Source organism: Gopherus evgoodei, chromosome 10 (genome assembly GCF_007399415.2).
Source record: "Gopherus evgoodei ecotype Sinaloan lineage chromosome 10, rGopEvg1_v1.p, whole genome shotgun sequence".
NCBI classification, from domain to species: domain Eukaryota; kingdom Metazoa; phylum Chordata; order Testudines; family Testudinidae; genus Gopherus; species Gopherus evgoodei.
The window spans coordinates 68,862,239-68,876,835 of NC_044331.1; the positions used below are offsets into that span (position 1 = coordinate 68,862,239).

The following is a 14,597-nucleotide window of genomic DNA, read 5'->3' on the forward strand; positions in this document are numbered from 1 at the left end:
CTCTGTCTGATATGACTGGTGGGATAAAAATATAGTGCTAGCTGTAATCAAAATTTGCACCAGAACAAGTGATTGGAAAATTTTATCTCAACCACAATAATAATAATAAACCGTATTTTCTAAGTACAAAGTACAAGTAATGCAAATCAAGGGCAGCATAGGGGTAATAGGTGTGTGTATGAAAGAAGTGCTAACAAGCCTTAACAATAATCAAATAAGTAGAGCCAATATAAAGCCATTCTTGTTGTAGTACATGTTTACAGATTGTGTAGAATCTAAATAATATAAATGCTTTTAAATAATGAAGATGCTAAAGACATTTTAAAGGTGAAACCTCACCCACACCAAAATGCACAGCTGATTGCTTTGTGCAGGACTCTGCAGAACGTATCTCCTGGGACCAATCTAGAGATCTTTGATTTTGCATTAGAACCTCATGATGCTGTTCTTTGCACTGCTTTGTCAACTTAGCAATGCAAATTGCATCTTTTTAAATTTATAAACATGATCAACATAATGTTATAATCTGTCTAAAAATAGTCTGAAACAGAAATTAATTTTGGAGGAGACATTGCAACACTTTATCATTTGAGAGGAAAGCTGAAGGAAGTCCAGTCATGGGGAGAACTTAAATTTGCTATGACTGCCTCCTTGTTTAAAGGCTTGTTTAAAAATTATCATCTTGGAAATCAGCTTTTTCTCATATTTAGAGAAGAATAGATTAAACCCCAATAGATCTAAGCATACATTTTTAAACTCTTGTACACAGGAAAAATATATGTATATTGGAAATAATAATAAGGAATTATATTAAAGCACAACTGAGAACATTTAAATTTATAGTCAATACCGCGTTTTCTTACTGTCCTGTTGGCTGGTATCGTCTTGCTTTCTTGATCTTCTGATTCTATTCAGTTTCTTTTGTCATGCTGAAATAAGCTAGTGAGGAAAAAATTGGCAAGCTGTGGGCTTTGCAATTGCTTAACATGGCCAACAAGCTACTTAAAACTTCAAACAGTGTGTCTGCATTCTGCAGTAAAGAGCTAGTGATATTCCCCTCTCTTGCCAGAGGTAATTGACCTTGTCATTTTTCAGAGAGAGAACCTTTTCTAGACATGACTAAAGACAAGGAAACTTGACTTTTATAAAATAAAGTATCAAGTCAGGTTAAGATGATACTATATTCATGCAATATGTTTGTTTTATATTGCACCACCCACAATATTTTCTTTTGACTAGTTGTAGTGTTAAATAAGAGTATTGGAACGTAGTTGCTAGGTAATGAAATTCACCTCTAGTTAATGTACAGTTTACCAAAAGCTGTGAGGATGTTTTATTTGTGTGGGCCACACTTCTTAATTTGAATGAAATCACCGTTATAGATTCTGCTTACTGAGATGATGGAGAGATGCAAGAAACTGGGGAACAAGTAAGTACTGCATAGTCAACAGACGATGAGTCAGAAATCTAATTCTTGTGTTACACTCTTATAATCCAGTTCTTTGTATAATGTTTCTCATTTTATTTTTTGCAGGAGTACTTTATTAAACTATTGAAACTGAGATGTAGTATCTGTGCTCCCTGAAATTTTTTTTTTCACTCAAAATTCCACTGGGTTTGGCTGTAGCAAAAAAGTTAATTGACCCAATTGTCAGATGAGCCAGAGTTCAGCTAGGATTAAACCCCATGATACTTTTGTGCTCCCTGTCATTTCCTTTAGGAACTACACGTGCAACATTTTCTTTTGTTCCTCTTTTTTACTTTTGGCAATTGGCCAGTATGTGTATACTTGTGAGAGGGAGGCTATGGAGCAGGTGACTGAACAGGGCCATTTTAAAGCTAAGAATAGTCTTCCAAGCCTGTCTCAGGAAGGATGTGCATTCATTTCTAGTTAACTTAGTCCCTGTCTGAACTAGAAAAATGAGCAGAAAATGGTTTTCAAATACAATTCATCCTATCTCCATACATTAACCTGAACTGGAATGTGGTTTGGCCTGGTCTGCACAGGCTTACCTGTATTTAGTGACTGATCAGAAAGGTTACTTGCTAGTCTTGAATCCTCTTTCTGAATTGTGTGAGCATGGTTTGGCCCAAGTTATACTGTTTGGTTTCAGTTTGGTTTATTGGGGGGCAAGGAGAAGATCTGTGAAAATTGTTTGCAAACCTGATGAATTTTTCTGCTGCATGCTGAGCTAATGTAATCTGCTTTGAGTGAAGAGCCAGAAATGCATTACCCTTTTAACCAAAAGAGAGATACTGTAACACCAAACATGTGACTGAGTTAAGGAGTGGAGAAGTTTGACTCAAAATCAGGGGGAGGACAGTCTTACATCGCTTTAACAGGGGCAAAAATCATGCTTTTTAGACTCCGCTGTATTAGGTTCTGTCTAAAGATTTATGGTCCATTCTACAGCATTTGTCTTTAAATTGAATAGTTTCTAGTATTTTGAGTTGTGAAGACAGATTTTCTGCTTAGTCTGTGCCCAGCTCTCTTGTTTGTTTTGCAGCAAGGCAAATTTCACAATGTAGCACCAAGAGAGCTGAGAAATTTCCTGTGTGTTTTAATGAAGTGCTAATTTCAGTCTATTTTTGACTTTTTCAATACTTACACAGCGTAGCTAATTGGAAATTGAATAACCCAGCTCTGGCCATTGTTTTGTAGGTTAACGACTCAATAGGCAAATTTCTGCGCTCTTACGTGCACCTCGTTGAATATTTTAGATTTATGTAGTGATTTTCATTGCTAAATTTTGAATCCTAAACCCTTCACAAACTACATACATGCAATATCACTAAAATTCAGCCATCTCTCGGTAAAAGGTAGCATCAGACTTGTGCAACATGCTGTGGACAACAGCTGGTGGCATGGAAATGCGTGGACAAAGCCAAGGGCAAATTCCTACTAAGTGCTAATCACTGTAATCCTGTTCACTTCCGTTCTGCAAAAGACCTACACACAATAAATTGCACAGTATTCACTTTATTGACTTCCAAGGAATGAAGGATTGAGTATCAACTCTGCTGGGAGTACAAGTCAAGATGGAAGGTGTGCAATTTGGCCCTGAATGTTTGTTTTTAAATGCTGTGTCAAATTGAGTTACTTTTTCTGAAGTGCAGTATACTGCCTCTTCAACAGCTAATTTACAATATAAATTTTAAGTGTCAGTTATTACATCTGTAGACAGTAATAATCACCTTTACTATAATCGTATGGATTTATTTCTGTTCTATCAGCTCATTTAGTAGAAATCAGCCTCGCAACAACAGCTTAGTTAATGCAACAAAGCTTCAGTAGAGGTTGTCGCCATCCCAAAAGATACTTTCAGTTGTAGGGACTTCAGACAGAAGAAGAATATAGACTAGTTCAGCAAATGTACAAAGACTATCCCAATATTACTGTTCCTTTTTACTGAATAGCCAATGGTCTCCAGCTTGGTGAGTGATGTGCCAGTATTAAAAGTGCAATAGGTCATGCACTTAGGGATTAATAATAAGAATTTTAGATATAGATTGGGGACGCATCAGTTGGAAGCAACAGAGGAGCAGAAGGACCTTAGGGTATTGGTAGATCACAGGATGACTATGAGCCGCCAATGTGATATGGCCGTTAAAAAAGCTAATGCGGTTTTAGAATGCATTAGGCGAGGTATATCCAGCAAAGATAAGGAGGTGTTAGTACCGTTATATAAGACGCTGGTGAGACCCCACCTGGAATACTGTGTGCAGTTCTGGTCTCCCAGTTTGAATTCATCCTTCTTAAACATGGAACAGGTTCAGAGACGGGCTACTAGGATGATCCGAGGAATGGAAAACATGTCATATGAAAGGAGACTCAAAGAGCTTGGCTTGTTTAGTCTAGCCAAAAGAAGGCTGAGGAGGGATATGCTTGCTCTTCATAAATATATCAGAGGGATTAATATTAGGGAGGGAGAGGAATTATTTAAGCTTAGTACCAATGTAGACACAAGAACGAATGGGTATAAACTGGACACTAGGAAGTTTAGACTTGAAATTAGACGACGGTTTCTAACCATTAGAGGAGTGAAGTTCTGGAACAGCCTTCCAAGGGGAGTAGTGGGGGCAAAAGACATATCTGGCTTCAAGATTAAGCTTGATAAGTTTATGGAAGGGATGGTATGATGGGAGAGCCTAATTTTGGCAATTGATCTTTGATTATCGCCAGATAAGTATGCCCAGTGGTTGGTGATGGGATGTTGGATGGGACGGGATCTGAGTTACTGCAGAGAATTCTTTCCTGAGTGCTGGCTGGTGAGTCTTGCCCACATGCTCAGGGTTTAGCTGATCGCCATATTTGGGGTCTGGAAGGAATTTTCCTCCAGGGCAGATTGGCAGAGGCCCTGAAGGTTTTTCACCTTCCCCTGCAGTGTGGGGCATGGGTCACTTGCTGGTGGATTCTCTGCATCTTGAGGTCTTCAGACCACAATTTGAAGAGTTCAATAACTCAGGCATAGGTTAGGGGTTTGTTATAGAAGTGGATGGGTAGGGTTCTGTGGCCTGCTTTGTGCAGGAGGTTGGACTAGATGATCACATTGGTCCCTTCTGACCCTAGAATCTATGAATCTATAAAAGGAAATCTGCTCTCAGCTTGGAAGAAAGTTGATCTTTATGTAAGACATCTAATGTAAAATTCATTTAATTGCCTTTAAAATAATGTTTTCCTTGGAGTTAAGCAAAGAAAGTACAGGCTTAGGTTTTCTATATATCCTGCAGTTAAGTGTGGCATTGTCAGATTTAATATTTTCTTGTTTTGCCAACCCTTGATCAACCCATCACCCAAACAGGTGGTGGTAACCCTTTTTTTAAAAAGTAGAAATGGAGTGGTATTTAATCATTCTTTGACGTTCAGATTAATGTAAACTAGACAATGAAAAGTGACTTAATTTATGGTGATCTGCATTGATTTGTGTCCTGTTCCTTTTAGTGCCTTGCTGTTGAATTCAGTGATGTCAGCATTCAGAGCAGAGTTTATTGCTGCAAGATCTATGGATTTTATTGGCATGATTAAAGAGTGTGATGAATCTGGATTCCCCAAGGTAAGTTTTTTGCAATTTAAAGCACTCCTTATTCATTATCTTGCTAAGTGCTTTATACTTTTAGCTAGTTGTCTAGATAATTCACACAGGATTAAAAAATGGGAACTCTATGCTGTGTAGAATAAGGTGATTTAAGATCTAGAACGTAAAGTAATTTTTTATTCCTGTTTCATTCCTGAGTCCTGAATCCTTTGAGTGGGAGGGATCCAGTGTGAATGGAGACAAGAACTATCTCTTCTGCAGCAGCAGTGAATGGATCAAAAAGAGGCCTGTTACAGTTTATTTGTAATAAGGAGGGGGCCCTTATTAGCCAGTCAATCTCAGTGCTGGAAAGAACTGCTGGGAATTAACTAATTGTGGCTTCTTCGAGTGATTGCTCGTGTGTATTCCACAATAGATGTGTGTGCGTGCTCGCCACGTGCACTGGTGCCAGAAGGTTTTTCCCCTAGCAGTACCCATAGGAGGGGAGCGCCCCCCTTGACCCTTGGAGTGGCGCCTACCTGGCACACTATACGGGGAGCTGTGTGCTCCCCCCACACTCAGTTCCTTCTTGCTGCCAGTGAAGATGCGCCAGAACTGCTCAGCTCCAGCTTTGCTGTAGCTTGTCCCCAGAGCTGTTCGTTCAGTCATTAGTACCTGTAGTCAGTTAGCTATTTCAGTTAGTTTTCTTCATTAGTGAGCCCCGGGATTTAAGTCATGTGGCTCCTGTAGGCTTTCTATGCCAAGGAGTGACCCGCACATGGACTGTCTGCGCTGCTTGGGAGAAACCCATATCAGTGAAAGGTGCAAGTCATTCAAGCCCCGGACCGAAAAAGAAAGGGATATTAGGTTCTGGGCCATCCTGATAGAGTTGGCGCTGGCCTGCATGCCGCTCTGAACCAGTATCCAGCACTGTGGTATCGGTAAATGGAGACTGTAGACAAGCGGACTCACCCCCGCGGCGCCTCCTGCGGATTGTCCTTGGGAATTAGCTCTTTTTCTAGCCAGGAGCGTCCTCTTGGCCCCGTGTCCCTCCCTGGACCCCAGTACCCCTTTAACTGGGGTGCTGACCCCTGGCAGTACCCCACCAATCTGAGTCTTCCCTCCCTGGGGAGCCCCCAACTCACTATCCCCACTTTGCTTCAGCTGTGACTACTGCCCAGTCTCCATCTAGCCCCGGTTCACTGGAGCAGACTGCAGTATCAGCCACTCATCACAGGCAAAGGGGTTTGGACCTGCTGCCTTTGTCTACCCCTGGGCTGCCCCCTGCAACTCCCAGTACCTGTTGGCCTTATGCTAGGCCGCAGCCTGGGGCTTTCCAGGCTGGAGCTCCCTAGCTCCTCTGCCTTTCCCCAGCCCTGCTCCACTCAGGTACCCTGTCGCTAGTGCCCTGCAGCCAGGCCCTTCTCCCTCTACAGACAGGGGGAGACTCTCTGGGCTTCTGCCTCTCAGCCTCTTATAGGGCCAGCTGGGCCTGACTGGGGCATGGCCGCAGCTGAGCCTACTTTCCCCAGCCACAGCCCTTTCCTGGGGTGTTTCAAGCCCTTCAGGCCAGGAGCAGGGGACTACCCTGCTACAGAGACCCTCCGGTACCATCAACCAGTTGGCACTGCTCCCCTTCTGCATGCCAAGAGGACCGGAAAGACTCCCTCTTCGCCACGGCACCGAGGGAAGTCTGGGACAGAGGCTAGGCCCATGTCGGGTAGCCCTCAATCACCACCGGGCCGTAGGCCTCTGACTCATGTTGAGCGGAGTAGCCTGGCCCCTTCAGAGCTGTACAGCTAGGGGAAAAACTTCCGTCACTGGTGCACGTGGCGAGCACGCATACCTATTGTGGAATAGACATGAGCAACACATCTTGAAGAACACCAGTTACGAAAAGGTAACTGTCTTTTCCTTCACACAGCATGTGACTCTACTCCCCACACGTACTTGTACTGTTCTAAGGGGCTTAATCTTGCCACATGAAGCAAATGGGAGTTTGCTGTTGACTTCACTGGGAGCAGAATCTGACTTCTGGGTGTGCTAGTTTAAAGCTTTTCTTCAGGAATCTGCCAAATAAGTATTCATGTTAAACAGCAGAACACAATAGAGTACTCTCATGTTTGTCCATCAAAAGCAAGTGGTCTTAATGCTGTATATCATTTCAATGTTTACACTCTGATGAGTTGCTAATTAAATGTAACTGCTTATAGTTCTCCAACAAAAGTGCATTACAGTTCAGTCTTTGAGCCAGAAAGTATATGATCTTTGAGTGATTTACACAACTAGATGATTTTGTAACCAGTAGTATTTTGAAGTATGATCTGTTTCACAGAGACTCTCTAATTGATAAGATGATTTGATCTTTCCTCAGCATCTTCTCTTTCGCTCTTTGGGGTTAAACTTGGCCATGGCTGATCCTCCTGAATGTGATCGCCTTCAGATATTAAATGAAGCCTGGAAGGTTATCACAAAATTGAAGAACCCACAGGTGGGTCATTGATAGGAGATGAGTTCTGGGGTAAGTTGGAACTGACTTGCCAGTTTCTGACACAGTTGTAGCCAGTTCAAAATTATTTTTTAAAAAAAATCACAATTACATCTGAGCTTTTAATACACTGTAAGCCGGTCGTGTCGGGGCTCGTCCCTCTCAGGCGCGGCGAGGAGCCAGGGCGCCTCCTAGCACGCTGAAGTCCGGGTAGGCTTAGCCCCTCTGCAGGTGTTGAGGGGGTTACAGGGTCTGCAAACAAGGTAGAGCCCCGGCCCTCTAGCCGGGGTCGGGGCTCTCAAAGTAAATAAGCCCCAGCCCTTGGGCAGGGCGGGGCAGTAGCAGTTCAAGCTCAGGCCTCTAGCAGGGGCTGAGCAAACACAGTATCAGCCCAGGCCCTTGGCAAGGCGGGACAGTAAAAGTTCTAGTTAGCCCTGGCCCTTTGGATCAGGGCAGAGCAGTGGCAAAGCCAAAGAGGCCCAGCTCTCGGTTCGGGCAGGGCACCAAACACAAGTCTAGTTAGCCCTGGCCCTCTGGATCAGGACAGAGCAGTGGCAATAGGCGGGAAGAGGGGGAGTCTGCCACCCGGTTACGGGTGGCAGGGGGAACGCAGGCCCTCCCACTCCACTGCGTTCCAGCCCGGGGCCCTAGCAGCAGTCAAGACCCGCTGCGGTCAGTGGGGATCCTGGCCGCAACACACTGACATGGGTTCAGGCTCTTCAGGAGCCAAACCAGGGTCGGCTATCCCCAGGCCACTTCCAACATCCCCCTCTCTGGGTACCTGGTCCTTGCCAGCGGCGTCTGGGGGGTCCCAGACCATGGGCTCCTCCGGGTACCGATCGTGGGGAAGCTCAGGCCATTCCTCGGGGTTTCGGGCACACGGCAGGTCAGGCCGACGTTCCTCCGGGTACTGGGTCTGAGGCAAGTCCAGCCAGCGCTCCTCTGGGTAGTGGGCGCGGGGCAGGTCCGGCCAGCGCTCCTCTGGGTAGTGGGCGCGGGGCAGGTCCGGCCAGCGCTCCTCTGGGTAGTGGGCGCGGGGCAGGTCAAGCCAGCGCTCCTCTGGGTAGTGGGCGCGGGGCAGGTCCGGCCAGCGCTCCTCTGGGTAGTGGGCGCGGGGCAGGTCCGGCCAGCGCTCCTCTGGGTAGTGGGCGTGGGGCAGGTCCGGCCAGCGCTCCTCTGGGTAGTGGGCGCAGGGCAGGCTGGGCCCGGCGGGAGCCCGGGCACCAGCGTCTGTCCTCTCCGGCAGCCTGCCCCCAACTGAGCGCTGGGGCTGGGCTTTTATACTTCCTGTCCTGCCTCTTGTCTTCCGGGGGGCGGGGACAGGCAGTGCTGACTCCACCCACTGAGGCACCTGCTCTGGCTCGTCCCTCTCAGGCGTGGCGGGAGCCAGGGCGCCCCTTACACACACTGAGCATGGCATTGTCTAGTTCATCATTCCTAGACACTCAATAATTGCCTTATCAATAAGCATATTGGTCATATGTTTCATACATACTCAGTTGTACTCAGTTTGGGTACAGCAGGGCACCATTCTGAAATTTGTAACCATGAAGGTAGGTCCTTGTCTGGCACTTGGATCCAAGCAGGCACAAGTGCCGAAGTAATTTCTTAAGCAAACTGTGGGAAGAGAAATATATACTCTGAAACTTGATACAGATTTTGAAGGTGATGCATTTTTTTGACCATAACATATATATCTATTTCTAGGATTATATTAACTGTGCAGATGTGTGGGTGGAGTATACCTGCAGACACTTTACGGTATGTAGGAATTTCTAGAAGGATTTTTTTTTTCTAATTTTAACTATATGAAGACAGTAAGTAGCTGTACAGCAGTTTACAATGTGAAAAACAATAAACCAGATTATCTCCTAATGTGAGAGCTGAATAGATACAAATTAGAGACTTAAAAGGAGTCCTTTTGATCATTCATGAATATATTTCTAACCTGTATTTGGAACATAATTGGGGAAACAGGCAGTGTTACAGTGAGTGGCTGTTTGAAACCAGATAATTCTTATTTAAGGTTCAACTACAACCATGTAGAAAATTCAGTCTTTTGTAAATGGTAATAAATTCTCAACCTTAACTTAGTACTAACAAAGTATTTTAGTAATTTGATTTCTGCACCATTTTTTATGCCGAGTTGTGACATTTGATTTTCACTAATAGAAGCGTGAAGTCAATACTGTTTTGGCAGATGTTATCAAACACATGACTCCAGATCGTGCGTTTGAAGATGCCTATCCACAGGTAAGAGACTGTTTTGATTTACTAGCTCTATAAATAACTAATTTTGTTCCAAGAAAATGCACAGAAGGTTCTAAAGTCTCTTACCTTACAGTGCATTTTAAAAGGCCTTTTGTAACTCAGGAAGCTCTTTAGAATAAAGTGAAGCTGTGGTGTAGTGTTTCAGTTTTATTCATGGAAGTCAATTTTTAAATCTAGAATAATTTACAACAAAAGAATTTGTATGTATATATAGCTATACATAGAGAGCGAGAGAGCTGTGTGTGTATGTGTGTGTGTATATATAATATAAAAATTAGAATTGTTTTCTAGGTATTAACTGGAGAAAAATAACTGATACATTGGATGATTTGCAGATAGATCTGCACTGATGTCGTCATTATGTACTTTAACATGCAATATGTAATGTATTTAGTTGTTTTTCTTCTTTTCCTAGCTTCAGTCAATTATTCAGAAAATTATCACCTATTTCCATGACTTTTCTGTACTTTTTTCAGCGGTAAGTCATATCTTTGCATTGTTTTCTAGAACTTGAGTGTAGATTGTTTTCATAAGGAAAGCTAACCTAATTTTCTTCTCGAAGTCATCTGAAAGCTCACATGGTGAGAAGCACTTTTTGTCAAGTATAAAACTGTTAAAACACCATGGGAAGTCTTCTCTTGTTACTTCCTTAAAAAATCCATTATTTGCATTCCAGCTATCACACTGTTTTCTTTCTAGGTTATAGAATTCTCTAATACTATTTAATTCTCTAATATCTTTGTTTTAATGCAGCAGTAACAACCAGCCAGCCAGCAAAGGGAGGTCAGATTAACTAATACAGCTTATTTAGGTTCTGTGATGATAACTACATAATGAGTATTTCAGTATAATGCATACATATAGTGCGTCATAACAAAGAATTCAGTCAACTCTTCTGGTACTGATTGAGGTACAAACGAAAGAATAGGGAGGCCAATGGGTAGGTTTGCGTTACGAAGTCTGCTTAAACTACTGAAACTTGATTACAGGTAAACTTTTCAAATATACCTAAGCGATTTAGGAGCCAAAATCCCATTTTCAGCAATTTGGGCACCTAATGCTCACTGAAAGTCAGTGGGGCTTAGGCTTCTAAGTCACTTGGGCACTTTGAAAATTTTACCATCCACATATTGTGGGGATGGTACAGAAACTAATTCTCTAGATTCTCAAATTCAGTATCTTTAAATGACATCCAAACATTCTAAAGCTTCAGAAGTAGCCCTGGAAAAATCGAAAATGGTGGCAGGAATAGGGACTGTAATACCCTATGACTTGTTCCTAGAGTCCTCAGACTTTCCAGTGATTATCATTTCTGTATCTGTGCTGCTTCAAGCATATTATTGCTTTTATAACACGTTTTCTATATTTTTTGTGTGTCATTTGGCTAAATGAGCTCTGACGTGTTGCATGTTTATACTGGATACTCTTAGCCAATAAGCTAGCTGTTTTGTCAGCCAATAGGATTTCTCCATTCATACCACCCTGCTATAATCTCACAGCACCTAGTCACTGATCCTCCAGGAAAAATAACTTTCCTCAAAAGAGGTAAAAACTGGTCTATTACACTCATACACACATAGCTGAGATTATTTTAAATATTTCTAAAATATTTATACTTATTGGTTCTTTAGGCTGATTTTCATCTTCAGCAGAGAGATCAAAAACTTTTGTGTGTAAAATACCTTAATATATCTGGTGTTTTTTTTTTAATTTGTATTTTTAGGAGAAATTCTTACCATTCCTGGATATGTTCCAGAAAGAAAGTGTGAGAGTGGAGGTTTGCAAGTGCATTATGGAAGCTTTTATTAAGTAAGTAGAAAATATTCTGATTAAGGGCACACTTGGGCAATCTGTTGAAAAGTTGTTAGGGGTTAAATGAATCTGTTTGTAGTCCATTTGCATGTATAAGGTATTCCAGGCTCCAAGAAGAAAATATAAACATATAATTTTTATTAGTCTTTATTCGTCAGTTGCTTATTACTCTGATTTTCACTGAAAAATAATTATCTGAATAATCTTGTCAACTCTGTATCTGATAGAAATAACAGATAGCATTGTAGCCACACTGGTCTTAAATATTAGAGAGACAAGACCTGAAGAAGAGGTTTTTTGTAAGAGCTCGTCTCTCTCATGAACAGAAGTTGGTCCAATAAAGATATTACCTCACCCACCTTACTTCAGAAATATAACTTGACTTTCCTCGTAATAAACAGTTAGATTTGTTGTTACTGATTCCAGATTAATTGTTCTTTGTGCTTGTTTCAATTTCCATTACTTGACTTGGGTTACATGATAAAATGCTGTGTGTTCGTAGCCTTGGCTGACATCAGCAATGATCTTGGCATATGAATAAGGAAAGGAACAAATAGACATGTTTGTTGCAGTAAAATGAATATTTCCTGAATGGAAAATGATATCAGAAGGTGAGATTTCGTGTTCAAACTTTTCAGAGTCCAGAATAGTTGTTTTCATTCAAAAAAATCTCTTTTGTTTTAAACATTACTTTCTTTTCTTATCTTTTCCTTTTTAAATGCTCAAATTGGAGAGCAGTAGTACATAATTTAGAAGTGATATCTGAGTTTCAGTTAGATTTATTCCAATCAGAAGTATTAAGTGTTGATAATTCAGGCATCAAAAAATAAATAGTGAAAGGTTGGCTAGAGCAACTTCCATTGGTCTGTTATGATTTCTTGATCGCATAGTTGAGAAACATTGATAGCCATTCAGATTCTGCCTAATGTGTATATGCTGCATTATGTCAATTGTATATTCCAAGGGGACTGTATATAACAGATGGTGCAGTTGATGGTGCCAGGTTTGGAGTCTTTTGTTAGTAGTTCTAAATTTTTCAAAAATGTAGTCCACTGTAGTTGGCGGAAGCCTGCAAATGGTTTTTGACCATGACAAAAATGCACCTTGAATACATTTTAAAAACCAAACTAAAACCTAGAAAACTTTATTTGAAGTCCTTTAGAAATGTTGTTGTAAATACAGAAGGCCAAATTACTGGTCACTGACCCCTTCCATCCACTTCTAAGTGTCCCTGTCCCAAGTGGTAACTACTTGAAGCGAATTGAATATGTATTAATGACGTTTTCAGGCTTACATCCACTTAAAACAGAGCTGGAGGGTGATAAATATTTCCTGTTCTAGTCCACTTACAGTGAGATGGACCTGCTCCTGATATATGTAGAGTACTCTTTTGGTAATGCCCTTTTGTTAGGCAATATATTAAGTGGAGAGCTTTTAATACTACATAGACAAAGAACACTTATGTATACATTCATTTACTATATATTATTTATCACTAGGCATTTGTACAGCAGGAAAAAACATTCAGTACAAATAGAATGAACAATTAATTGCTAATAATATTTCCTAGTTAGGCACTAGTAGACTATAAGATCTGGAATGCAGGGCTCTTCAGCTGTATCACTCTAAAGCCAGGTGCTTAATCTCTGTATTAATATCTAGAGTAATTACTGCTAATCAGATTGGCAGGTGGTTCTAGATGGCTCCTCCCATCATATAGCGGGAGTGGGTGTGTCTCTTTTTGGGCCATTAGGAAATGAGGTAGAGGGGGCCTCTGGAGAGGAAGCTTAGGCTGAAGTTTATGCTTCAGCGTTTTTGAGTTGTCAAAGAAGCCATACCTCAGGAAGGAAATGCAATTGAATGCCAGCATCATGGTGGTTCGCTGTGTTGAGGATACAGTGGGGCTTGATCTGTTCACGGGGCTGTTCTGAATGCTCTGTTACAGTAAAAGATACAGTGGTTATAAGTTAATACAGTATAGAGCATGCATTGCTCATCAGGTTAGATGTCTCTGCCCTTTATCTCTTTCAGGCTGCTTTGTTTTATTGCATACTGAGTGTTACGCTTCTTTGTCCTTGGCAGTTGATTGACTGTGCTAGTTTTCAGGCACTTTTGTTCTCCTCCTTCTTTGGAGCTCAGACTACAGAAGAGCAAATGGTTTCTTTCAAAATATCTATTGAAAATGGCATTGGAGATACTATCTAGGAAATAGAGTGGCATTTCTCATTCCTCTGGTAACTCAGGAATTCTGGGTTTTGGCTTCAGTATTTGTCTGTGGCATGATTAATACCTCAAGGTGATGCAACTTCAGGATGTAAACTTGGTTGTCTAATTAGTCCTTGCACGCCTAGACAGGGCATGTCACCCATTCTGTTCTATCTGACAAGGAACCAGATTCCTATCTGAGATTTCTTTACTGGTTTTGCTTTCAAGTTCTTAGCTGGACATTTCTAGGCAATCTGTCTATACTCTTACCACACATAAGACTTAAGCTGTCTGTGACTTTCTAATAATACCACCAGATAGTTATGAAATATAAGTCTTACTGTCATGTTTATTTTTAACTGTGTATTAACTGTGAAGGCATAAATATACCTTATGTATTTTTGTAAAAAGAAAGATGCCTTGGGATGTTGCACAATGTAAAGTGTTCTTTGGAGGTTATTTCACAAAGATCACGTTTTCACCATTGCCATTCTCTGCTCATAAGAGTATATAAAGGCTGCCTATGCAAAATTAGCATTAAATGAATTTTAAGTTTTTCCACTGTTGTGTCTTGGAGAAACTGCAGAATTTTTATCAGTATTTTCAAAAAATGTTTTTTAGACATCAACAAGATGCTACTAAAGACCCTGTCATACTCAATGCTCTTCTACACGTGTGCAAGACCATGCACGATTCTGTGAAGTAAGATGAAATTTACATGTACTATAATACAGAATATGTGTAAATGGTGGATGTTCTGATGTATAGTTTTACTTTTAGGGGGGTTAATATTTCAGGGTGAATTT

At 41.5% G+C, this 14,597-nt stretch overlaps 1 protein-coding gene across 1 annotated transcript in view; it reads left to right on the plus strand.

The window, feature by feature from the left end:
• VPS35L (VPS35 endosomal protein sorting factor like) overlaps positions 1 to 14,597 on the plus strand; it is a 114,482-nt gene that overhangs the window by 47,536 nt on the left and 52,349 nt on the right. Inside the window, exons 15-22 of the mRNA XM_030578430.1 lie at positions 1,383 to 1,429; positions 4,943 to 5,054; positions 7,390 to 7,506; positions 9,211 to 9,264; positions 9,676 to 9,756; positions 10,190 to 10,252; positions 11,498 to 11,583; positions 14,413 to 14,493. Coding sequence (XP_030434290.1) covers positions 1,383 to 1,429; positions 4,943 to 5,054; positions 7,390 to 7,506; positions 9,211 to 9,264; positions 9,676 to 9,756; positions 10,190 to 10,252; positions 11,498 to 11,583; positions 14,413 to 14,493 — 641 coding nt within the window. The remainder of the gene's footprint in view (positions 1 to 1,382; positions 1,430 to 4,942; positions 5,055 to 7,389; positions 7,507 to 9,210; positions 9,265 to 9,675; positions 9,757 to 10,189; positions 10,253 to 11,497; positions 11,584 to 14,412; positions 14,494 to 14,597) is intronic.